Source organism: Phodopus roborovskii, unplaced genomic scaffold, assembly GCF_943737965.1.
Source record: "Phodopus roborovskii unplaced genomic scaffold, PHOROB, whole genome shotgun sequence".
Taxonomy (NCBI): domain Eukaryota; kingdom Metazoa; phylum Chordata; class Mammalia; order Rodentia; family Cricetidae; genus Phodopus; species Phodopus roborovskii.
Genome location: NW_026126470.1, coordinates 25034392 through 25060384, shown reverse-complemented (window position 1 = coordinate 25060384; position 25993 = coordinate 25034392). Strand labels below are relative to the sequence as shown.

The 25993-nt window shown below is 42.4% G+C and overlaps 1 protein-coding gene across 1 annotated transcript in view; it reads left to right on the top strand.

Moving 5' to 3' along the window:
- Positions 1–25993, top strand: part of Grik1 (glutamate ionotropic receptor kainate type subunit 1) — a 355947-nt gene that overhangs the window by 218419 nt on the left and 111535 nt on the right. The window contains exons 3-4 of the mRNA XM_051191842.1: positions 1262–1519; positions 19150–19331. Coding sequence (XP_051047799.1) covers positions 1262–1519; positions 19150–19331 — 440 coding nt within the window. The remainder of the gene's footprint in view (positions 1–1261; positions 1520–19149; positions 19332–25993) is intronic.

Here is a 25993-nt window from a genome sequence, read left to right as displayed (position 1 = left end):
GGGAGAGAATAAACTCATCTTTCTGGAGGGGAATTTGGTTAAATAATTAAAAAAAAAAAAAAAAAAAGACCTTTTACTACTAGATGGCAAGCTCCACCACCCAGAATCTAGAATCAAAGAAGTAATTTAAGACATAGAGAAAAAGTATTAATACTGAACTACGATTTATCATAGTCAAGAATTAAGAAGAATTTAAATATATAAGGATGGCTTTGGTAAATGACACCTATCCCATCCAGTGGTCTGTTCAGTAAAAACACACTCTTGCACAATTTGCCTGACCTTAAGGAGAATGTTGTGCTTTTTAATTCAGTAAAGGCATCAGTTTGTCATACAATGCTTGACTAACAATCCCCATTTCTTGAAATATCAGTAAGAATTATCCCAAGTTGATGGACTAACAATGACAGAGCCTTCGTTCTTCCCTATATTATAAATATTTTAATTTCTTGCAAAAGGGATGCCTTTGTTCTTACAGCAAAAAAAAAAAAAAGAGTTAGAAATAGAAATTTAAATGTGTGATTTAATTTTGTTTGGCTGATAATTGAGAAAGAGTTGGCCTGACCTTGAACTGGGGTCCTCGAGCTCTGATTCAACTCTATTCTCTGTTACTGTCCGGTGGCCATGATTAAGTGCATTGTGTATTAAATGAATGGGGCAGAGTCTAGTGTCTTCTGAAGATCCCTTTATGTGATGTCATCCCATTATTCTGTAATTAATTAAGTATTGCCCCTGCTTATACGTCCTCTTTAACAATATTCCAATAGTCTGAAATTCCTATCTGAGTTTCAGAAGGATGGGAGTCAAAGCATTTTATAGTCACCCACAGGGGGCTTCTGGATTCTTTGACCATACTAATCTCTCCATTGTCACCCTGCCATATGACAGAACTTAATTCACACAACACTCATTTGACAAATGGCTTGCTAGTTAGCTCACAGAGTACTCATGGGATCAAGCAAAGGAGGCAGCCTTCATCCGATTGAAGGTAATGAGCTGAGACCAGTAACTCATTTTATTTGCAAGGAGTTGGCCCTATGATTTATTGCCGATCAGCTTTACATTTACACTTACAACTATCTTAAGTATATTGCAAGCTGGAAAGAACAGACACCAACACAGAGATGGGAACCGTAGTCGATCTCTGATAGTTGAGTAGAGAAATCGTGTAAGGAAACTGTACATTCATAGAACTCTCTCTTTCTCGCCCCCTTCCCTGCCCTCCCTCACCCCACCCTCTGTTGTCTTTGGATATTATCAGCTTGTGACCAGCTGGCTCTTGGTGTGGCCGCTCTCTTCGGCCCATCCCACAGCTCCTCCGTCAGTGCTGTCCAGTCTATTTGCAATGCTCTGGAAGTTCCACACATTCAGACTCGCTGGAAACACCCTTCGGTGGACAACAAAGACTTATTTTACATCAACCTCTACCCAGATTACGCAGCCATCAGTAGGGCAGTCCTGGACCTGGTCCTCTATTACAACTGGAGAACAGTGACTGTGGTATATGAAGACAGCACGGGTAAGGGGACTCCACATGCCCTTCTTGGACATGCTTATCCTAACAGGCACGAGATTTGTCAGGTGGCATGTATAGAAATACTCCGCATAAGGCAACTGTGAGTTCTAAAGGGATTTCAGAATGCCATGTATAGCAGATTCAACAAATTGAACAAATTTAAACTTGAGGATTTTAAGGATATATCATCTTGTTGATATACATTGTGATCTAATTACAGAACTAACTGTGGGGTTTTAGTAGTGAAACTCTACTGAGAGTGTAATTACCATGGCAGTTGCCTAACTCAAGTGTCTAACCAATAGTTATGCATGTATCTATAAAAAGTGATCACAATCAGACAACAAACAGGACTTCGGTTAGACATGCCACTAAAGTGAACCATTTCCTGGGAAAGGGACCGGAAATCCCAGGGGCGAGCCAGTAGAAAATTTGGGAACTTGGGTTAAGGCTACAGCAGTACTATAGTTACAGCTATCTTACAACATACTCGATAAACTTTTTTTTTTTTTGCTTTTTCTGTATTTTTTATCATTTTTTTTTAAATTTTAAAACTTTCTTTTCTCGTTTTACATACCAATTTCAGTTCCCACTCCCTCCCCTCCTCCTATGCTTCCCACCTTCCCTCACTCCACCCGCCATCCACGCCTCAGAAAGGGTAAAGCTTCCCTGGGAGGGGAATATTGTCAATAAACTCTTTTTAAACAAACCAATAAGCTATAGTTTTTCTATCTGCTTGTTTTAGGATGAATAGAAGATGGTATCTAATCATCAATACATACTGTTTCTGACCCTGGCCCATTTGAAGTTAGCTTTGCTTGTACCTTCCCTATTGTCTTCTACTCACATTTCAGGATTTGTTGGAGCTCTGGTTCCCTTTTAGCACATATGTGCTATGTGCTGCGTGTGTGTGTCCGCATATGTGTGTGCACATGCAAAGAAGCCAGACGTTGAAACCAGTCTTCCTCAATCATTCATCATTCTCTATTTTTTTTTTTTTTTTTTTTTTTTTGAGCAGGGTCTCTAATTTGCTAGAGCTCATTGATTTAGCTACGCTGCCTAGCCAATGAACTCCAAGGGTCCTTCTTTCTCTTTCTCTGTTCCTACACCCCATGCTGGGACTCCAAATGCACACTACCATAGCTATCTTTTTGCTTGGCTACTAGATATCTAAATCCATGTCTCCATGTTTGCATACTACACAAATTACCAACTGAGGTGTCTTGCAAGCCCTAACTATCTTACCTTCTCTTCCCTTGGGTTTAACGTGAGCCAACAATTCTGCCTTGTCTACCTATTAAAGTCCCAAATTTAGTTCACTAAGTTGCCTCCGCTGCCCATATACTGTTCATATGAGCTATGATGAAAACTCAACTGTAGTGAGATAGTCCTTCTGTGGTGCTGACCACGCCCATTGGGGGGTGGAGCCATGGGCGGAAGTGACCGGTGGAAGGAAGTCGGAGGGAGAGCTAGGAAAAGCTCTCTTGCTGGCGTGACTCGGACAGGAGAGGATCCGGTTGAATTTCCTGGTGTTCATCTGTCTAGGTTGTAAGTTAACCGAGATACTCAACATTTCTTTAAAAAACCCTAGGTTATTCCTAAATCCTCTTTCTCAGGCTGGCCTCTCCTTGTGCTCAGTGTGCAATGTTAAAACATCAACAAATACATTTGTGTCTTTCCATGATGTCAGAATTTATTGAGAACAATAAATTGATAAGTCACAGCATATTCATTTGCAGCAATTGCCTGAGAATCCCCTTGTCCTTAACATTTATGGCGAAGGCAAGCACAAGTGTTTGTCCTTGTTTATTCTAATCTGGATTAGTAATGTTAATTATCAGATTATACTTTACACATCACACAGTCCATCTGTCTCTATATGGCTATCTGTAAGTTATAGCATGGCTGGAAAGGCTCAGGCAAACAATTTCAAAGATATCTGAGAGACATAAGTAGAGGACCTGGTAGAAAATTTCTACAGGAGGTCACTCAGGGTAAAACAGTCTGAAACAAACAACAGAAGCAACAAGTCACCTGCTTTTGCAAAAAAAAAAAAAATAATAATAATAATAACATGGCAGGACCTAGGGTGACCACAACATTCAATTGGTGAACTCACTCATTGTGCATGATCAAAATAACCTTACCCTTAAGCTTCCTGGGACTACCAAGGGAAGGGAAGGGCTTTGGAAATTGAAGCATCCCACATCCTATTATCAGTGATGTGTTTACATGTTATGAAATGACACGTTCTTACTGACTGAATTTCTAGCTTTGCTTAGAATGTCTTTCTATTACAGTCCAGGCACACAGAAACGAATTCAATATTGACCACCTGAAATTCCTTCTTTTTTGTTAAGAATTTAGATTAGCTCTTTTCTTCATCTGCCAGGTTTGTAATAAGACTAATTAAACTGGCAGTGGAAATCAGCAAGAGGAAATTTGGCACATTTTCATTTCTCCTGCCTTTTGCAGAAAGCCTTAGCACATACTGTCCCCTAGAAGATGAGTACCACGCCTCCTCTACTCAGTGTTAAACTCTGGCTCCATTTTATACTGTCAGATAAAGATAACTGTTATGACCAGAAGTACCCATTTATGCGTTTTCCTATGCCTCATCTCATTTTAGAAACAAGCGAACACAATAGGTGATTAGACATATAACTCATAAATATGATACACTAAACGGTTCCTATTGGGAAGGATAAGCCACTGGCAGTTATATTTTTAGTTTCAGTTTCTTGGTGTGCAGCATGAAAGCACATTACCACATGGACTCCACACAGCATAAAGAGCCTTCAGGTAGAACATAATGCTGCAAACACACATAGTTCCATGTTGCCTGTGTTTGTTAAGTAGTTTCATGAGCTAATAAAATCAAACTACTAGCTCTCATTCTTAGCATAATCCCTCACTCTACATCTTCAGCAAATCAAAATCATCTAAGAGGAAGATAAATCATAGAAACACCCATGTCTGAAAACAAGTTCAAACAATGATATGGGCATTATATATTTTAAGATATATAGACAAAATATAATTAGTAAGAGGAAGTTATGAAATTAATGTCCTAACTACCCTCTAACAACATGGAAGCCATTTATAAGTAGCAGCCATCTTGCACAGTGAAAACGTCAGCACATTGTTTTTGTCATGGTTGACCATAAAGTGGAATGACCTTTTAAATTCTTGCTCCATTCTGAGTTCATATGCTCAACAAATACTTGCTGAGATTAAAATCCCAAATGACTCTGTACATTACCCAGTAAGCTAGAGATGATTCATGTTAAAATGATTTCCCCTACAACATTAAAAATGTAAATGAATAATCAATTGAACTGTTAAATTGGAACCTAGAGAGTAATCGGATCAACTGAGATCAATAAAAGCAGACATTCGGTGACTCTGAGTGCGTTTAATAGTGCTTAACTCAGGGTTCTCTGGTATAGTAATTACCAAGTCATAAAAAGGAGGAAACAGCAAACCTGAAAGAAAAGAAAGGACTTAGGTGTGCTCAGCACCCACCTCGACAACAGAATTAAGTACCCATTAAAGAGTACTTTATTGGGATTTGTTTAGTAGGAGTTTGTTAAATAGCCTGAAGCCAGCACAGATGTCATGGGACAAAATGCCCCATTACTCCCATTGAAGTCAATGGTAGCAGCATGAAAGTCTCTAAGGACAGCAGTCAATCTACTCAGAACTTGCAGGCAGAATTCTGTCCTCTACAAGTTAAAGTGCAGAATGACTCATAGAAAGGGTGAAATTCTGACACGCCTCACCTCTTCCCTCCTTCATTCCCAGGCGCTCACATCAGTCACCTGTCTCCAAGTTTCACATTCTGTGGTGATTTGAGACATCCTGGGAACGCGTTGTCTGCAAGACAGCTCTCTGCTTCATTAGACCCCTGTGGAAGCCTGGCTTCTTTCCCTTAACACAGGGCAGAAAGCTGAGAAGCAGAGCGCCAAATGCAGCATGAAGTCTATTCAGCACTTGCTGCTTTCTCAAGGCCTTGTTCAGGAAAATATAGCCTCTGCAAGTTATGTGGAACCCAGACCCAGAAACCTTTTTACATATGATCTTGAACACAACTGCTGAAGTATTCGTATACTATATTTAGATGAGTGGACATGGTATATGACAATAAAACTTTATTTATAAAGGGATAGATTTGTCCCTGAGACTCCGGTTTTTTGTTTGTTTGTTTTGTTTTGTTTTTGTGATATAAAATATGGAAGAGAAGGAAGGAGGGAGAGAAATGGAGGGAAGAGAGAGAAAGAGAACAAAAAGCAAACATTTGTAAAAGCTAAGCCTTCCTACATCTATGAAGCTCTGTAGATGCTCTTTCACTAAATTTTGGTTTTTAAAATATAGTTGCTAACCTTCTCCTCATTCTCTGTGCATTAATAAAGGTCTTAACTAACAATCTCATAACAAAAAAAAATTGTATTTATTTAACCAGATCACATGATCCAAAATCCTTCAGAATAAATACTAAAAGCCTTGGGGAAACTTGGGCTTTGTGTGTGTGTGTGTGTGTGTGTGTGTGTGTGTGTTGTGTGTAGGCACAGGCCCATGTATGAATATATGTGTGTGTGTGTGTGTGTGTGTGTGTGCATGTGTGTGTGTGTGTGTGTGTGTGTGTGTGTGGTGAGTGGGGATGGATCAGGAGCACTGAACATACCAGGCAAGTATTCTACCACTAAGCTATTATTCCAGTCCCTGAAGCTCTGTCAACTTTTGTATTTAATTGGAATAGAGAATGGACACCTGCGTAGAAATGTGAATGGCCAAAATGGATTATATAATGGTGACAGAAACTGAAGGGCCCACTTCAGAACGGACTTTCTGTAGGGACCTATGTCAGAGACAGTCATGCCTGCATTTTTTAGTGAATTCAGACGCTACATCAATTATGTTGTTTTTAATCCATGGAAGATCACTGGTGTTACTTGGTAGTGGACATTGGCAATTACAGCGTTGCAATCTTAATCCCTAACCCTAGCTCCCAGATCACATGTTCTCCATCACATGAACATTACAGAATGCTACTGATAGGGTGCATGGCTGGAATTGGCCTGGCTGAAGGTACAGAGCTGAGAGAGATGCCCAGAGGGCCATTGCTGGTGATTCCAGAACTAACCACAGAGCCTTAAACATGCACAGAGATGTTCTAAAAGCCAGGGATAGGTCCAGTCAATGCTGGCTCAAGAGGACTCTTTCAAGCAAAGGCTTGTGGTCAACTAAAGCCCTCAATTGAGAGTTGAGGGTTATCACCTGTTGATACTGCATCATATGATCTGATGAGAGGTTGGTGGGTGTCATTGCACTGTAGGGTTAAACATCTCTTTTATATGAGCTTGGTGAGGAGCCTCCATGCCTCATTGGCTGCTAAGTTTGCTAAGCCCTCAGCTCTGGCCTTGCTCGGAGGGTTTCAGCACACCAGTGTATCCATGTGTTCCTGATTTAATTAGATAACGTCATAGATGGTGGTTTCATTTGTCAAAAAAGTAAGGTAGCATTATGCTGCATTGTGGGTTGTTTATTCACATAAGCAAAGTGCAGAGGGGTTCCACCCCAACATTTGCACTCAGAAAGGAACAAACCGCTATTTTACAATAATGGATCCCTCAGAGCATAGTACAGCCTGAAAATGACTGTTTTATGAAACATGGAAGATCAGAGATGAGGAAACAGCCTGTTCTTCCACACATTCCTTCCTGGCCCCTGGGTCGTGTTCCTTTCTATTTATTTATTTATTTAGCATAGGTGTGAGAACGTCTTTCTGACTTGGGGCTCTTTAACAGACAAAGGAAAGAGTGTCTAGGTAGTGCTTTGGAGATGGGTTGCTGTGTCTACACTGACTTTGGCAGGGGAGACAGAGATTTGGAAGATGGGATGATGGGGGATGTGTAGAAAGTCATTGCTCCTAAGACATTCCAACCTTGTCCAGTGTAAGGAACTCGGAAGTAGTAGGCGTCACACTTTGTTATGTTGTGGTCTGAGCCCCAACCCTGTTAAGGGGCACTAATGGTTAAGACAGCTGAGGATTTCTTTAAGCTGATCGCCTTCTGAGAATGATTTCTTTACAAGGCAATGAACTTGGCAGGCCAGAGAGGGTTGTATGTCACAGTGTCTCATTACCCTTTGTTAGGCAAACACCTACACAAGGGGAATGGAGCAAGCAAGCGCTAGTTCACACTTTGCCTAGGTTTTATTTTGTGACTAAATTAAGACAACCATGTTAGAGTTTGAATTGTCCTTCCTCTCCACTCTGCTTAAATTTCCCATTGGATATGACTTAATACTCATATCCAAAGAGAGCAGGTGGATTTTCTGAGATACCAGGGGTACCAAGCAGACAACACAGCATGCAGATCCTGTGAATGATTCCCATGGCTGCTTCCCGTGCCTAAGCTCTAAGTGGCACCCTTTCCTGATGTGTTTACTACAAGTTCTTTCGTCTTGTCATGCGAAGGAGACTGCTCTCTTTCATGTTTAAAATAAATACATGTTTGAAATCCAGATGAACCATTAGAGATGAGTTTCTGATGTTCTCTGTCTCTCTCTCTCTCTCTCTCTCTCTCACACACACACACACAGACAGACAACATAGGTAGGGAAACAGAAGGATAGAACAGGCCCCCGGCCCTTATGCATTTACTGTTAGCAAAATTGTTCCAACCACAAGCAAAAATATCTCTGAACTTTTGAAACTCCCAGCCTGTTTATCTAAACAGAACACAAAAGTAAATATTTAATATATAAATATAAATAACAGTCAGTGAAGAAAGAGAAAGCAGCTAATGATGTTTGAATGTTTGAGGGATGGGCAGGGAGGAAGTTTGCAAATTTCTGTAAGGATATCTGGGAAGTACTCATTAGTAAACATCTAAGTAAAACCCAAGGGCGTATAAGGACCAAGCTGTGCTGATACCTGGAGAGAAAGAACTCTGAATCTCAGTTAGAAGGAAGAGCTGGGGAGGAGGCCCTGAGCTGAAATAACCCTCCAGTGGCATCTCAACAGTGCACCCATCATCAAAAACCTTCCGTACATAGAAGCTAAAGAGATGTTTGTTTGGGTAAAAGCCGTGCAAGCCTGGTCCAAGCACCTTATAAAAAGCCAGGCACGGCTACACAGGTACTGAAAACTCCAGCACATGTGAAGGAAGCAGAGAGAGGAAGCAGAGCTTGGATGTGCTGGCCACCTCCTCACTCCAGCTTCAATGAGAGACCTGTCTCAAGAGAGTAAGATGGAGAGTGGTAAAACAGGTCACCTGACATCTTCCTCCAGTTATAATGTGTGTGCATGAACCCGTGTGCCTGCACACACAAACATTCATTAAGAACATACAATACACAACACACACACACACACACAACCCACCTACACACACATAAAATAAAAACCTTTCATGTCTTAAAGTGTTGGAATATATGAGTGTCTTGAATCATTACTTTAGACTTCCTTAAGCACACTATCTAGCCCCTATTACATTTCCCAGCAGCAGTAGAAGGTTCTTTAACACAATCTTTCCCTATTTCCTGGTTTACCTTGAGCCTAGACCTTCCTCTTTTGAATCATGACTGCCCTGGCCTTGCTTAGTTGTACACATGTGCAGGATATGTGAGTGAGGGTTAAATGTCTGAGTGTTTCAGCGGCAGAAGAAAACAGACAGGACTTGGGAGAAAGGTTTCCACTGTTGGTATCTGCACATCCAATGCAGGGCCATGCAATGAAGCTTTAACTAAACCCTTATGGAGGACCAAGGGGAGCAGCTTTAGCATAACTGAAAGCATGAGCTTCCAGCCAACCGATAGGACTCTTGGGAGAGCATTGCTTTTCAAAGAGCTTCTGTCCTGGCCTCAGATAGGCGGACTCTTGTCACAGAAGGGCCCTACTATGGGCCATATCTGAAGTATTAGCCCATTTCTGTTAATCTATGTATTTCCATGTGGTTTCATCTTACCGGGAGAATGGGGCCAGCGTCTGGTCTCTCCGGTCTCTCCACCCTGACTCCTCCTTACTACTTTCTCGAATCTTCCTTGTCCGCCCATCTTGCTTTCCTATTGGCCAACAGTGCTTTATTCACTAACAAGTATGAGAAACATATTTACAGAATGCCATCTCCCATCACCCATGAAGACATGATTTAATTTCCAATGCTGTAGGGATTGCTTCCAGTAGGACTCAAACTCATATTGCACTGTTCCATCTTGAGTCCACTCTCCCAGAGTGACATGTATGTATGTATGTATGTGTGATATATATGTGTGTGTGTGTGTGTGTGTGTGAGAGAGAGAGAGAGAGAGAGAGAGAGAGAGAGAGAGAGAGAGAGAGAGAAACAATATGGAAGAAAGAAAAAGTGGCATAGTAGGGGAAATCTGAAAGCTGGAGTGAAATTTTCAGTGTTTGGGATCATGTCACATTTCAAAGGAGAGGTTTGAGCAAATGTTGAAGCTGGTGAGGAGACAAGCCATGTGGTAGCAGAGGTGAAGCTAGCTCCTGATGTTGGTGAAAGTGTGTCTGGTATTTTACGGAGCTTTCAAGGAAATCAGGGTGACTGAAGCTGAGTTAAATGTCACTGGTGGTAGAAGATGTCAGAGAGGAGAGGAAGGGAGGGATCCTGTGGGGGGTGGGGAGGGTACAGGAGATCCCTAGAAGACTGTGTGTTCTGTGTGAAATGGAAAGTCACTGGAGAGTGTACTGAATGGGGGCAGATCAACAGCCTATCGATGGGTTATTCTGGCTGTTGTATTGATCAGGCACTATGGCGAGGGAAAAGTGGTCATAGCAATCTTCCAGATGGCTCCTACAGACACCACGGCAGCAAATGGAGGTGCTAACCATGGAGGGAGAGAACTCCAAACCCTGAAGACATTTTAGAGGCTGAGTGAGCTGAACATGCTGAGTGTCTGATCATGGACCCCATTTGCAAGCTTTTCCTGTATTCCCCTTTCTCTTCTGTTTGCATAAGAGTATGGCATGCGTTTGAGTGATGGATCAAACAGCAAGGGGTCCTTGAGAAAGCTGTGCAAGCAGCATTGGGAGTATTCCCAGCTTGTCCAAGTCATTTTCTCCTGCTTTGGCAACTTTTTAAAGCTGTCTTATGTGCCCATCACTACCTTTATTACTGTATGACATAGATTTTGAAGTATAAAAATCAATTATCTGAGAAACTGGAGGCACTGCCTTTGAGTTGCAGACATTTGCCTCAATGGACTAACAGGGACGGAGTAAAGTCCCATGACTCTCCCAGAGTAGCAGTTTTGCTTGTATTCCAGCTGAGTCATATGTCAAGGAAAACATATTGAATTCCTTTGACATGAGACAAATGCCATATGGTAGGTTTATTTTTAAATAGTTGGTAAGAATAGGAAATCTATTTTCTGTCTTAGGAACTATTAATGCTATAGTAAAGGCAAAGCAGGCTGTGACTCCTCATGACTGTGGGTTAAAAAACAAAAAACATAATGATCATAATATCTTGAGGCAGTGGAGGTCAGAAGACAGGGAGCCCTGCAAAACATTAAGATGAGCTTTAACATGAGCCAACAGATAGAGTTGCCATCATCTGAGATAGTAAAGGGTTTGGGTGCCACTAACCTATAGTAAGCCAGGTGGATATTGTCCTACTTTCCCATCTCTTTCTGTGGTTCAATTCCCTGACCCAAAGCAACTCAGGGAAGGAAAGGCTTTATTTAGCTTACAGTTCCAGGTTATAGTTCATAATAATCATCCAAGGCAGGAACTCAAGCATCTGGTCACATCCATAGTCAAGAGCAGAGAGGAGAAAATGTATGCACATTGCCTGCCTCCTTCTCTCTTACATAGTTCGGGAACCAGCCCATGCAATGGTACTTCCCATATTTACACTGGGTCTTCCTACTTCTACTAGCCATCGAGACAACCCCCCAAAGACATGCCAACAGGCCATCCTCTTTTAGATGAGTACTCAATTGAGACTCTCTTTCCAAGTGATTGTATTTTGTGGCATATTGACGTTGACAATTAGCCATCACAGATATCAAGTGTTTGGCTATGAATGTGCTAAATTTTAATTTTAGACCCAGATAGACATCAAGTGGGGTTGTGAATAGAGGGGTCTGGATTTAAGGAGAGTAGTCTGAACTTTGGATGCAACTGTGAATACAGAACACTGAATCCTGAAGGCAATGAGTACCTGAGGGAAAACCAAGTTCTGGATTCACAGGACATGGCTTTTGAGAGGTGTTCTGTTGCCATTTATTCCTTTGTTTGTTAGTTCATAATTTCCTTAAGTCATTTTCAGAATCCATCACAGGCGCATGAGACGCCTAACCAACAGTCTGCAATAGTTACTAGTCATGACATCACACATAGACAGTTTTAGACCAAGGGTAATTTGTTATCTTATTTTAAGATCATCAGTGTGGTGGCTTGAATGAGAATGACCCCATACACTTACATAATTGAATACTTAGTCCTTGAACTGTTGGGAAAGATCAGGAGGTGTGGCCTTATTGGAAGAGATGCGCTGTCACTAGGAGTGAGCTTTGTTGTTCCATGCTATAACCCAGTCCCCCTCCTCCCCCAGTCCCCATGCCCTCCCCCATCCCCCCTCCCTTCTCTCCTGCTCACAGATCAGGATGTACTTCTCCAATACTACCACCATGCTCCCACCATGATGGTAACAGATTGACTCTCTGATACCATAAAGAAGTCTCCCAATAAAAGCCTTCATCTGTAAGAGTTGCCCTAGTCATGGCGTTTCTTCACTGCAAGAGAAGAGTAGCAAGGCCAATCAGTATTCAAAGTAACAGGATTTGCTGCAGCGTTCCCAAAAATGCATTCCCTTGGATGGCCATGCTCGCCTGAACCCCACCTCCAGGGCCCAGCCCCTGCATTCTTTCCCCTTACCTGTCATAGGATAGGTTTGTTTTTAAATTGTCACTATTTACTCCCCTCCGTGTGTGTGTGTGTGTGTGTGTGTGTGTGTGTGTGTGTGTGTCCGCGTGCACGCGCGCGCCGTGTGTAGGTCAGTGGTTCTAGGATCAGTCTTGTAAGGCAAACACTATTGTCTGCTCATCCATTTCACCTCCCCTCATGACATATGCATTCTATACCTTCCCCGCTGTCACTGAAAGCCTCTCCTCCTCTTCTCACAGGCTTCTTTCTAGTTTAGTGAACTCCAGGCACACTCACTCCTGCACAAATACACCCACGCAAAAAACCTACGATCTGCCCATGAGGCACAATATACAGGATTTATCTTTTTGAATGTGTGTGATTTCAGTTAGCACGGTATTTCCCATCCCGTTCTTCTTCCGGCAAATTTCATAGTTTTATTATTGTTTGTGCCTGAATCAAATTCCATTGTGTACATGTACATTCAGCAAGGATGAATTTGAAATGAGATTAACGTTACAAAGGAATGTCAGTGACCGAAAGAAATAAATCCTAAGAGAATCTATAGAGAAATAAAAACACAAAAAATAACAACTGGGTTCTTGAATGCCAACATGTCACATACATGTCCTTAGAAATCCTAGTTAAATCATTTAAGGCCCCAACCATTCTGAAGACAGGTGAAATATCTGCTCCTAGGACTCAAATAGTGACTTAAGTTTTGCTTTGTTTAAAAAAAAAAAGTATTTATTTATTTTACATCCCAACTACAGTTTTCCCTCCCCTCTCTCCTCCCATGCCCTTCCTCACCCCGATCCACTCAACTCCTCCTCTGTTTCTATTCAGAAAGCAGCAGGCCTCCTCTGGCTACCAACAAAGCATGCCATTTCAGGTGGTCACAGGACTAAGCACTCCCCCTTGTATTAAGGTTGGGCAAGGCAACCTAGTATGAGGAATAGGTTCCCAATATCCAGCTAAAGCATTAGGAACAGCCCCTGCTCCCACTGTTAGGAGCCCCAGAAGAAGATCAAACTACATGACCATCACATATATGCAGAGGGCCTGGGTCAGCCCCATGCAGGCTCCCTGGGAAGAGGAAATAGAAGAGGCCCCATGAGTAAACCGGGGGTGGGAAGGGATGGGAACATGAGGGATCACATGGGGAGGTGAATGGATGGAAAGGGGGAGAGGATTGAAAGAGATGGATGGAAAGGGGGGCATTCTAGGGTCAGTTAGAAACCCTGTTGCAAGGGAACTCCCAGGAATCGACAAGGGTGACTTAAGTTTTTTTTAATGTCCTGTACACTCTCTTGCATTTACCCATAGGATACCAGCAGAAATGAAGGAGATTCTGTTCTCAGTCAGTATCATGTGAGGGACAGTGAATTTTTCCCTTTCATTGTACACAACTGAGCCCACTGTGCTGTTAGAAACACAACGCCACCTCTAGTCACCCCCACTTTGTGGCTGAAATAACAGGGGTAATTGTGACTGCAATGATTTACACTTCCGAATTCTCTTCCTCCACCTGTTTAAAGACTCTGATGTATCCGACCCCAGTCCAAAACTGCGCAAAACCTCAGAATCCTGCTCAGCAAATCAGTCTTCAGATATTGCATCCAAGGGACATTGCTTTTGGTTACCATAGATATTACCCAGAATCCAGGCCCAAAAGATATTGCAGGAATTTACTGCAATAGCAGTGAATCTAAACTATTCAGGTAAGGATCCTCCATTGAGTTCCTTTGTGATCAAGAGACACAATTCTCTTTACGGATGCCTCCAACTTACCTTTTTGTTGCTGTAATTTTGGAAACTCATATTCCGAAGCTTTTCACTAAGGCAGGCTGCACTTCCCCAGGTAATTCGTTTCTCTCATTTCCATTTCTCAGCTCTGATTTTTTTTTTCTCATCCCTCTGGAAGACTCCCAATTTATACATAGATGCCCTTAAGAATCCTATTAGATGTGGGTATATTAATATACCCACACATTTGTGAAATGCCATTTTGCATGTTTCTAAGTTCAAATGAAGAAGAAATTAACATTTAAAATGTGCGATCTGATCTTCAGGTCCCAATGGTTTATTATACTCGTTCTTACAGCGTCGATCCCACTCCCGTGGTTTAATGAACAGGGAATTGGATTAAGACTCAAGAAAATGGAGGCACTTTCCTTTTGAACTGAGACTCATTAAAAGGAATGAAAGCTACCCAGGAGTAGCGTGGACTGCGGCGTGCAGGGGAGAATCTCTCACACTGAGAGGTGTTCACAGCAATGTGAGGGGATTCTTGCATCAAGTAGGGCTTTGACCTTTAAAGTGCCTTCCAATTCCTGGTGTCTGAGACTCATTCTTGGGGCTGATCTAGACAATTAACCTCACTGTGCCTGAATTTCCTCTCCATGAAATAGCTCTGGCTCCTGTACACTTCCAAAGAATATTCTAGGTTTAGTGAGCTATTTGTAAGGCAAGCAGCATACTGCAAAAGAGGGGCAGTGTAAATAGCAAAGTTTGTTATTATTGAAGAAGACACACGGCATTTTTACACATCCACTGGAAATAGATGGAGTCTTTATTCCTCGTCCTCATGCCCTGGCTCCTCAATATATAAGCAGATCAGCATTTTCCCCCCATGTCATATTTGAATACACAGAGGAGACAGCCAAAGTGTTTAGAACTGGCCGTGTAGACACTTTTTAAATCTTATCTCTATATGCAGCCTAGCTCACATCCAAGCAAAATAAACTGGCTTGACTCTAAAGCACTTTCATAATTTTAAGCTTCTCATTTCATGCCCAGGGGTGGGGGTAAGAGAAGAAACTCCTAATATTATGTCATAGCTATGAGTTTTGTCTTTAAAATTAGAGAAAAGTTTCAAGAGGTGTGCGATAATCCTGTACACCCGCTCATTCATCCAGATGCACCAGCCATTTTTAACTAACCAAAACATAGATATAACTTCAGGAGGGGCATGGTGGAGCTCTCCCATCAGCCTTGCTTGATAAGCTGGGGCAGGCAGAGCAGAGGCCCAAAGTCATCCTGGGATATGTAGTATGATGCACTTCGTCACAGTTTCAATATGTAGAGATCAAAGCTCTGGGTTCAACTTTCAGCACCATGACAAAAAAAAATAAAAATAGTAGGAGTAATAATAACTATGAGCTCTATAAACTATTGTAGATATTCTGACTTTTTTTTTTGCTCACTAATAATACACTGTTGTGCTTGCTTTAGAAACTAGCCTTCATCATTACAGCCACACTACAATCCATCAAATGTAAGCTTAGCAATGATATGATACCGTCAAACGAACACATCCGTGGATAATTCTCTTTTCCCTAATTGAACCAGCAGCATTCACTGTATTTCATTGTGACATCTCTTTGGTCTCCTCAGGCCCTGAACCTTCTTTTCTCATTTATGACATTGATACTTGTGGAGAGTCGAGATGGGATCAGAGTTTTATATAATGTCACTCACTTGGAACTGTCTGATCTACATTTCAGTCTAAGATGTCTTTATATCTCGCCAGGCTGGAAAAACCACCGAATTCCTAGTTTAGCGCACACCATTGGCATTGCCTGTAACAGACGTCTTGGCAGGGCTGGATCACCTGATCAGGGCAGGCATCCAAATGAGGATGCCAGAAAGCTAGGGGCTGCTCTTAGATCCGTTTCCGTTCCCTAAGGTCATTATTTGTGTAACAAATAATTTCTTAACTAGTCATTACAATGAAACACAAAATGATTGATGGATTGCTGAAAAATGGGAATATAAGGGAAAGCTTTCAGGAAATGTTCTGTCCTGTGAAGGGAGAAAGCCTTTTAAACTGTAAAATCTGCATCCCTGGCTCATGAGGGCAGAAAGACTTGGCTTAAAGTAGCGATTGCTTGGGGAAGACAGTTCAAAAAATCCCTGCCCTTCTCACACCTGGGCTCTGTAACCTTTCAGTCTGCAGATCCCCCCCCCCCCAGAGCCAATTTACCTACAGACCCAGGAATGAGTCGTCCCATTTACAAGCTTAGTGATAAGTTGTTCACACAGAGGAAATCACTCTGCTAGGAATTGTCCCCCTGTATTGACCTACTGCTCTTCTCCCTGTCATGGCAGGAAAATCTTTTCTGAAACTTTTGTTGACACTGCATGCCAAGACAAGGTCTGATGCTTTTATGCCGGCCTAGAATTTGCTTTCTCTCTTTGCTGTCTTAGCAAGGCGGTTAGTTGATTCATTCATTCCATCAGTTGGTCCAAAACACAAAAGCTGGGCAGGGTCACTGGTCTAGGGGAACAAACCCTACTTGGGCATCAGAAGGCACATTTGGCTTTAGGTCCTGAACCTGCTCCATGACTCACCTCCAGCAAGTCTCTCTAGCCTATAACAGGCCTGGCCAGCTTTTTCTGTATGACATCAAGTGGCAATGATGCTCCTCTCACCCACCTAGGAATCTCACCCACCTAGGAATACTTTCCTCTGAGCGATAGAGGCCTTGCAGAGGTCAGCACAGACCTCACATTCAGGAAACGTGTCCCCTTGAATGCAAACGTGAATGAATGAAGTGGGAATGCGTTCCCCTCAGCTTCAAATGCCAACTGGGTCCTGGCTAGGAAGATGCCCTTCGAGGCTGACATCATTGCATCCGGCAGAGAACACAGGGGCAGCTCTTCACAGCACATGGAATGTGCTTTCGAAATTCTTTCCCCGTTTGATTGAAAGGCCACACTGCTCTCTCCTAGGTGGCCATGCTCAAGCTAGAAACTAAAATAAATAAATAGAAACGTGACAGCTGAGCATAAAACCTGAAGAAAGGGACAGAGGAAAATCGGCCTCTGGCTGTTTTGCCTTCTCATCAAGCTTCTGAGTCCCCTTTGCACCGACAGCCTGTACTTATAAGGCAGGCCAGGGACATGGGAAGATAGAGCATTAGACTCACAAATAGTCTTAATCTATGGCTCCTGCTAGCTAGCCCCATAGCCCCGAGTAGGTTATTTAATTGCTCTGGGCCTTGGCTTTTGTATCTGAAATAATAAACATGGTGACTTGCTTCATAGTGCTATTATGAGGCTTAACTAATAAAAGGAATAACAAAATATGTAAGTGCTTCATTCCACCCGCAACCTCACTCTTAGCATGTGGTGGTGGTTCAGAAAATGAAACTTGGTAAGAAAAAAAAAGGGAGTGTTTCAGTTTGGGTTCTTGACAATTAGAAAGGGAATGGCAGCCCAGAAAGACAGTTGTTCTAATTTTTATTTTTATGAAAAGAAGAGAGGGGTGGGTAGAAAATGTGCTAACTCCTAACATGGTTTTCTGCAACAGTGTCCCTCAACTCCACTCAATTTAACTCTGACAATAGTGTCATGAAAAACTGGCCTCACTTTAGCATCCAACCTCTCCTGTGTTGGAGAATCCTTTCCAATATAAGCTGAAATAAATGGGACTACTGAGGGCAGGGCAATAAAAAATAACAGAGAAAGAAGTAAATATCTCACGTCTGGAAGGGGCTGGAATCCATGTGCCATACTGTACCATTCCTAGTACAATTTCCATCTGAACACTCATAAAGTTTAATATTCTCTGCTGATTACTTCTGGCTAACAAATCCTGAAGGCACTGAACGGCAGACTTTTTTTTTAAAGTCAATTTTCCAATGTGATAGGAGTCCTTGAGTGGGAGAGAGAGAGAGACACAACTCCATGCAGTCTAGCAAACACCAGTTAACATCAGAGCCACGAGATGGAAATTTTCTACGGTTGCACACCTTGCCAAGTAATGAACTCCCATTGGGGAAAAGTGTAAGTCGGGTGGATTCAGACCCTTGGTAAAGCAACTACCCCATCGATTTAGGCTGCTGCATACACTTGGCAACCAGCAGTTACGTTTTAAGAGGCATTTTTTGCTCTCACTATCAGACCCTCAAATCCTACAGTGCGTTTTAATCAAATAAGGATTTAACCAACACAACTTTCTAACGTATTAGCAAGAGATACAGTGAGCCATTTACAAATACTTTATTGGGCTACTGCCCAAAGATTATACAAAGCAAGCCAACCAATTAGCTGGTAAATGACATGCTACGAATAAATATTTGATGGTAAGTTGACACAAATTAGCAACCCCAAGAAATCCTTGCACTCATTGAGCTTTTAAAAGATAGCAGGTGCTGGGACTGAAAGGATCGTTTGGCGCTTATGAGTGCTTCCGGTTCTTGCAGAGGACCCGCATTAGGTTCCCAGCACTGACATCACTCAGCTCTCACAGCTGCTGGTGATTCCAGACCCAGGGGATCTGAACCCCTCCTCTGGCCTCTGGGGGGCACAGGAGCACGGGTACATGACCATGCATGCACACTCATACACATATTCACAGGAATAAATTTTCAAAAACACAGGTGCTATCTTGTTGAGTAGCTCTAGAAACTTGAAGCAAGCTTTTGTTTGCTGAAGTTCTGTAGTCACAGACTTGATACGCTAAAGACCTGTAGTGTTGGCTAAAAGGTTGAAAAGACAAATGCATGCTTAGATGAATTGGAAGTGCACTTGGGAAAGTTGTGCTTCCAAGCCACACAGACCCACAGATGGGGAACTATCAGTGCAATCTACCAGAGGGACGACAAATAGGAAAAGTCGATAGTGTAACCTTTAGGTCGGTGGCTGCTTGATACATTTTGGGAATGTTCTGCCTTTGACTGTAAATGGCAATAAACAACACAGATCCATCACTGGTGCATGATTGGATGTCATTTTCCAGGTCTAATTCGACTGCAAGAGCTCATCAAAGCTCCTTCCAGATACAACATTAAAATCAAAATCCGCCAGCTGCCCTCTGGGAATAAAGATGCCAAACCTCTGCTCAAGGAGATGAAGAAAGGCAAAGAGTTTTATGTGATATTTGATTGTTCACACGAAACAGCTGCTGAGATCCTTAAGCAGGTAAGAGGTCGGTGGAAGGGGTAAAAGACAGGAGAAATATATTTCGTCTTTCTAAAAAAAAGTGTTTGGTTGGTTTTGGTCTTGACTTGGTACATCCTGATACAGCCACCATGGTATAGGGTGGGCTAAAAACTGAAATTTTCAGAACCCTTTTAAGGAGCCCAAGGGTATGGTTAGTTCTGAGCTAATGGAGATATGTGTGTACTGCTCTGTGTGTGCTGTGTGGTGAATGGACCCTGCTAGCAGATGGAAGGAGAGGGTAGATTCTAGGTCATGCAAATATCTGTAGTTTTGTTTTTTTTTTTTTTTTTTTGTTTTGTTTTTTAACATCTTCTGAGAAGATCAAGCCACAGCCACATCTCATTTGTGCAATGCCTGACTTATTTAGAAAGACCTCTCTATGGCCTGCACTGCAGGGTCCTAAGCAAAACAGAAGAGGGGACAGAGTAATCTCAACCCAAGGAAGATCCTTCTCTTGTTATGGACAGACAGCAAGCTGCTTTGCCATCATCTCCAAAGGATATAGGTAGAAACATGCAATTAACAAAGTCTCTACAGATGAAAGACGCCTTTCATGTTCATGATAATGATAAAACATCGATAATTGAGTTGAGGGATTCATTCTAACACCCCAGGAAAAAATTCAGAATCTGTATATGATGAAGCACCAGTTCCAAGTCCTCCATGAAGAGTGATCCTACTTCCCAGGGACTTATGTCAACAGCTACATACATTTGGGGTTGCCACACTTGAGGGAACTAGAGTGCTATGCTCAAGATTGTAGATTTGAGCCAAAACTACATCTAGAAAGCATATAGGTGCACCTAGAAATACTAGTCAGGAATTTCAAATAGAATCAATAATTTGTTTTTTAAAAAAAAGTAAAGAATTAAATTTGGAGGAAAATTGGAGAGGAAAAGACTTGTAGTTTTTATACTTAAGTATATTACATAAGCCAATGTCCTTATCAATAATTTAAAATAATGCACGCTATATAAAATGTGCACTGTGGTTAGAACACCAGAGGTTGTTACTGGATGGCAACTTCATACATGCACCAGCAACTCCCAGTGAATAAGCTAGGATGTTGACTTCTGGCACCGTCATGCATGTATCATGGGGCCACATGGTCCTATGGCCACACTTGTGGAGGACTTCTGCAGACACTGAGTTAAAAATTCGATCTGGGATCGCACCAGAAGTACATACTCAGGAAGGCCAACCATTTGTCTGTATTGCCCCTGAATGATTGCATGAAAAGATTCTACTTAGAACTGCCTAATTTCAATGCTTCATTTACACCACTCAACACAGCTGATTGAGGTACACAGTGGGGTGTAGATCAGGAAAAGTCACCCAGATTTTATGTGCAACTCTAAAAATGCATAGAAGCAAACCCCTGACAGCAGAGAATGGGGACATGTGTTAAATCTAAAAGAATGATTTTCTTTTTTATTATTATTTAATATTTTTTCTTATTTTTTCTTCCATGTCCCCCACTGACCCATCATCCCATCCCCCACCCACTCCCCAGGGAGGGTGAAGCCTTCTAGGAGGGATCATCAAAATCTGTCAAGTCATTTAGGGTAGGGCCTAGGCCCTCCCTGGTGTCTCTAGGCTAAGGGAGCATCCCTCCATGGGAAATGGGCTCCCAAAGTCCATTCATGCACTAGGAATATACCCTGGTTCCACTGCCAGAGGTTCTATAGACTTCCCAGACCTCCTAACTGAGATCCACATTCCAGGGGTCTGGGCTGGTCCTTTGCTAGTTTCCTAGCTATCACTTTGTGGTCCATGAGCTCACCTTATTCAGGTCAGCAGTTTCTATGGGTTTCTCCAGCCTGGTCTTGACCCCTTTGCTCATCACTTCTCCCTCTCTGTAACTGGATTCCAGGAGTTTGGCTCAGAGTTTAGTTGTGTCTTCCTCTGCTTCCATCAGCTACTGGATGAAGGCTTTAGGATGGCATATAAGGTAATCATCAATCTCATTATCAGGGAAGGACATTTAAGGTAGCCTCTCCACTGTTACTTAGATTGTTGGTTGGAGTCATCCTTGTAGGTCTCTGGACATTCTAATGTGAAGTACATGGTATTAAATCTGACTCACACAACTAAATACATCTTTCCCAAAAGGCAGGCCTGGGATAAATAAAAGAAGACTGTCGAGTGTCCTGGGTGTGAGACTTTTCCTTCTTTATTGATAAATGTAAGCATAATGTTCCTTTCTTAGAAATAATGTTTCTATAACTCGGCTCAGTGTTTAGCTGCGGGTATCTGCTTCTGTTTCCATCAGCTACTAGATGAGGGCTCTATAATGGTGGATACGTTAGTCATCAATCTCATTATCAGGAAAGGGTATTTATGGTAGCCTTTCCACTGTTGCTCAAATTGTCAGTTGGGGTCAGGGAACTGGGATCGATACGTAAAATAAGAAAAAATAAATGCAGAAAATCAGAAGGAAAAGGGAAGAAAAAAGAAATGATGTTTCTAGTAGGTTATGAATTATATATTTCAAAAACAAAATGAAAACCAAATCTATAAGAGAAACACTGCAGAAGAGCTGTCTGATGGAGGTCTGGGGATGGGAGTGGGAATTGGGATTTGGCTCTCCTTAGTTCTGGCCATTGGTACAAATGCTTTTCTTTCACCTTCATCTTAGGTTTTTAAACTGTGCTTCCTTCTTCTGATCATTTTGGTGTAAGAGTTCCAATGAAGTTTGGTGGAAGTTACAAGAAGATACTTTAACAAAATTATTATTCTCTCATATATCACATTCTGACCACAGTTTCTCCTCCCAGCCCCTCCATCCACCCACCTCCCCTCTCCTCCAGACCCACTCCTCCCCCATTTTCCTTAAGAAAAGGGTAGGTGTCCCAGACATATCCACTGACCATGGCCTAACAAGATACTGTAAGATACAACACATATTAAGGCTAGATGAGGCAACACAATAGAAAAAAAGGGTCCCAAGTGCAAGCAAAAGAGTCGGAGACATCCTTTCATTTCCGTTGTTAGAGTCCCACATGAACACTAAGCTATACAACCATAAGGTATCTGCAGAGCACCTAGCTCAGACGCATACAGGGTTGATGTTTGTCAGGTCAGTTGCTGTGAGTTCCCAATGAGCCCTGCTTAGTCAATTCTGCAGGTTTTCTTGTGACATCCTTGACCCTTCTTGCTTCTTCAATCCCCCCCCCACACACACACACATACTTCTGCATGTATGCAGGGATGAGGTAGAAATCTAGTACAATGCTAACTCCCAGAAATCTACGAGGTTGACCCTAGCTAAGACACCTAATAATGGGGAATACAGAGCCTGCCACGTCACCTTCTGTAACCAGACATGGCTTTCAATGAAGGGACTGAGACAGTAATCCCGCCATAAAAACTTCAGCCTACAATTTGTCCAGCCTGCAAGATATGCTGGGGTAAAGGTATGACAGAACTGTGGGAGTGGTCAACCAATAACAGATTTAGCCTGAGATCCATGCCACAAATAAGGAGCCCATGCCTGACACTGCCTCAAAGGTCAGGAACCAGAAGCTGGATAGCCCAGAGACCTAGGATAGAACCCAACACATTAGGAGGAAAACTTCAAATGAATGATACTCCACTACCCTGATAGATCAGAGCCTAGCATAATCATCATCTGAGAGGCTTCATCCAGCAACTGATGGGAGCACAGGCAGAGACCCAGAGCCAATCTTTTTTCTTAGACCCACTGAGTTGACTTTCATGCTGCCGGGATGAATGGGCGTGGGTATGGGACCATCTCCTGGAGCATGGATAACCTTTCAGGGCACGCGTTCCTGAAGAAAACTGGCTCTTCCTCCCCAAAAAAGCCATCAATTGCCAGAGGCTAGGGATGTAGCTGTGATCCATCCATGCTGTGATTTTTAGCTAGCTTGATCTTGTATAATTTTCTTTTTTTGCACATAGCCTCAGTCACTATTAGGTCCTTTCTGAAAGACACTGGTTCACAGGAGAGTTCTGTTCCTTCTGGCTCTATGAAGCTTTTATTTCCTCTTTCACAATGACTCCTGAGCCTGGGGGGGGCGGGGTTAGCAAGTCTGATAGCATTTTTAACTAATGACTTGCAAGTAGTTTTGAGGAAAGAACCAGTCACATAGGTTTCCTTCACTTTATGTATGCAAATGATGCAGTTATTCCTTTTGCATTGGCTGCAGAGAACCTGAGCTGGCTTGACAACTAGAGTCTGTTGTGTTGAATACTCAGTTTGCTGTTCTGGGTAAAATAATACCCAAGCACACTTTATGATTCTCTTTAAGTGACTCCATTAGCTTTGGGCATTGACCTATAAGAAGCAAGACAGGTGGTACCTTGCCTATCGCTGTCTAAGGAGTTTTCTCAGAGAGTGGGGAACTCGGGCATTTAAAGCTGGTTTATATTCTGGTTATAGCTCACTAAAGGAAAAAAAAAAATGAAGCAGGCTCATGTCCTTGATAGAGAGTTTCGCTACGTGATAATCATGGTGTCTGGCATCTTACACTCCCATGCCATGCATTCTGAAGTGACTTTGGCATGCTTACTTAGGAATGGAAGAAACTAGAGCTCTCCTAAATAAAGAGACCCATACAACTGGCTGTGTGGAGCCAGGCTGCCAAATAGCCTCTGCAGGTGTCAAAGGCTATGAAATCGTGTTAACAGGAAGGACCCTCTTTTGCAATGGACTGTCAGAAGCAGGCTTCCAAAAATCTCTAGGGAAAACACATGCACTTGCTCGTGTTCATCCTAGGAGGTTGGTGTTAGTAACATGCATCGGAAATCACTACCGGAAACACTCTCCTGGCCAGTCGGCATCCCCTTGCTGTTCCCATCAATGCCTTGCTGCCTGTTCTTGTCCCCACACCTTCCTCACATTTTCTCACTTGCTAAGGCCTCTTTAAAAAGGGAATTAAATGTACCTTAAGGGAGGCGTTTGACATTTATGTGAGAGTTTAAAAAAAATGGAGAAGAGTCTATAGTTATTGAACATGCTAATCACTTGGCAAAGTGATTATTCCTATTCATATTGAACAAGTACTATGTGATGAGAATCTGAAGTTATTTCCCCAAAATTAGTTGAATTCAAATGTCAAGACTTGATTAGACTAGAGGAGAGTACAGCGTTCTCGTGAACACACTGCCTTTGCAAATTTCTGTCGTCACAGTTTCCTTCCCAACAGCTGACCAGTCACATGGGCCAGGCCACAGGGCAAAGCACCAACCCCACCTTATTCATGCACCACTTTCCAGCAAGCATCCATCCCGGTGTCTGACAGCATGCTGGCTTGTCCTATCTACTGAGTCCCTTCCTTACTCTAATGTCCCAAAGTCCCGATCCTCCCTAACATCATCATCATCATCATCTCTATCATCTCTCTCTCTCTCTCTCTCTCTCTCTCTCACACACACACACACACACACACACAGACACACACACATACAGACACACACACACACACACAGAGAGACACATGCACACATACACATACAACTTTTCACATGGAGTTATTCTTTGAGTAAGTCCCTGACAGGAAATGAGTTTCTATGATGAAAAGAAAGGTAGGAAGACATGGTGTGTGGAACTCTCAACCTGAGCCTTACTCCAGGCTGGGATTTAGGCAGCCATCTCATTTAATGACTTACCACTCCGACAAAATTCGTAGCATTCCTCTATTCCAATTGAAACCTGATGCTCAGAGGTAATGATTTCATCTTCTATGAACAAAGCATGATTTCAATATAGAACACTAAGTCCTTCAAGACCAGAACCTGCCTCTTTCTAGACTTCTTACAAGACCGCAGCCTCAAGTGATGTGCAAAGGAGATATGGGGCCTGAATACACAGTCACCTTGATTACTCTGTATCCCCTACTAGGCAGTAAATCCCAGAGGGACAGGGCATTTTCTCTTTTTACTTAAATCCTCAGGACCCACTATGGTATGTGCATAGTGCGTGTATCGTGCAATGATTAAATAAAGAAATGAATAAATCAGGAACTGAATTAGAGTCTTTCCACAAGTGATCTTCTAACAGACCTTTCTACCCACCTACCATACAGCCCTCCTGTTAGGGACAGAGCTCACTAGTAGAGTGCTTAGCTAGCATGCATGGCATCCTAAGTCCAATTGGCATTAACACAAGGGGGGGAAGGTACATTTATGCCAAGAATTGTGTACCTCCAACTGAGCCAAGAACATTTGGGCAGTCCTTCCTCATGGCTTCAGCTTCCTCCAATGTCAAGCTTCATTGTGTCCTGAGATCTTAGGATAGTAACAAATGCAAATGCCCATGATCACTTGACTCCATCACAGGAAGCTCAGTTTGGCACTTTGGACTGGGTCAAATTCACTTTTAAGTTTTATAATGTAAGTGAGCAAAGGAAGCACTTTCTGGCTTGGTGGCCTGGTAGGGGGAAGTGATGGCTCCATCCCTCAGGAAAGCTGCAGTGAGGCTCAGCCAACTTCCTGAGCTGGAAGACTGTCTGGAGTGATCTTGAGACACTGTTTCCAACATTGGAAACCTACTCCATCATTTACACAAATATGTCCTTTAGAAGAGTAACCCTCCCCCCACACACACACATATACCCATGCTTGTGGCAGCAGAGAATTGAGCCAGAAAACATTTACAATGAAAATAATTTATAAAATTA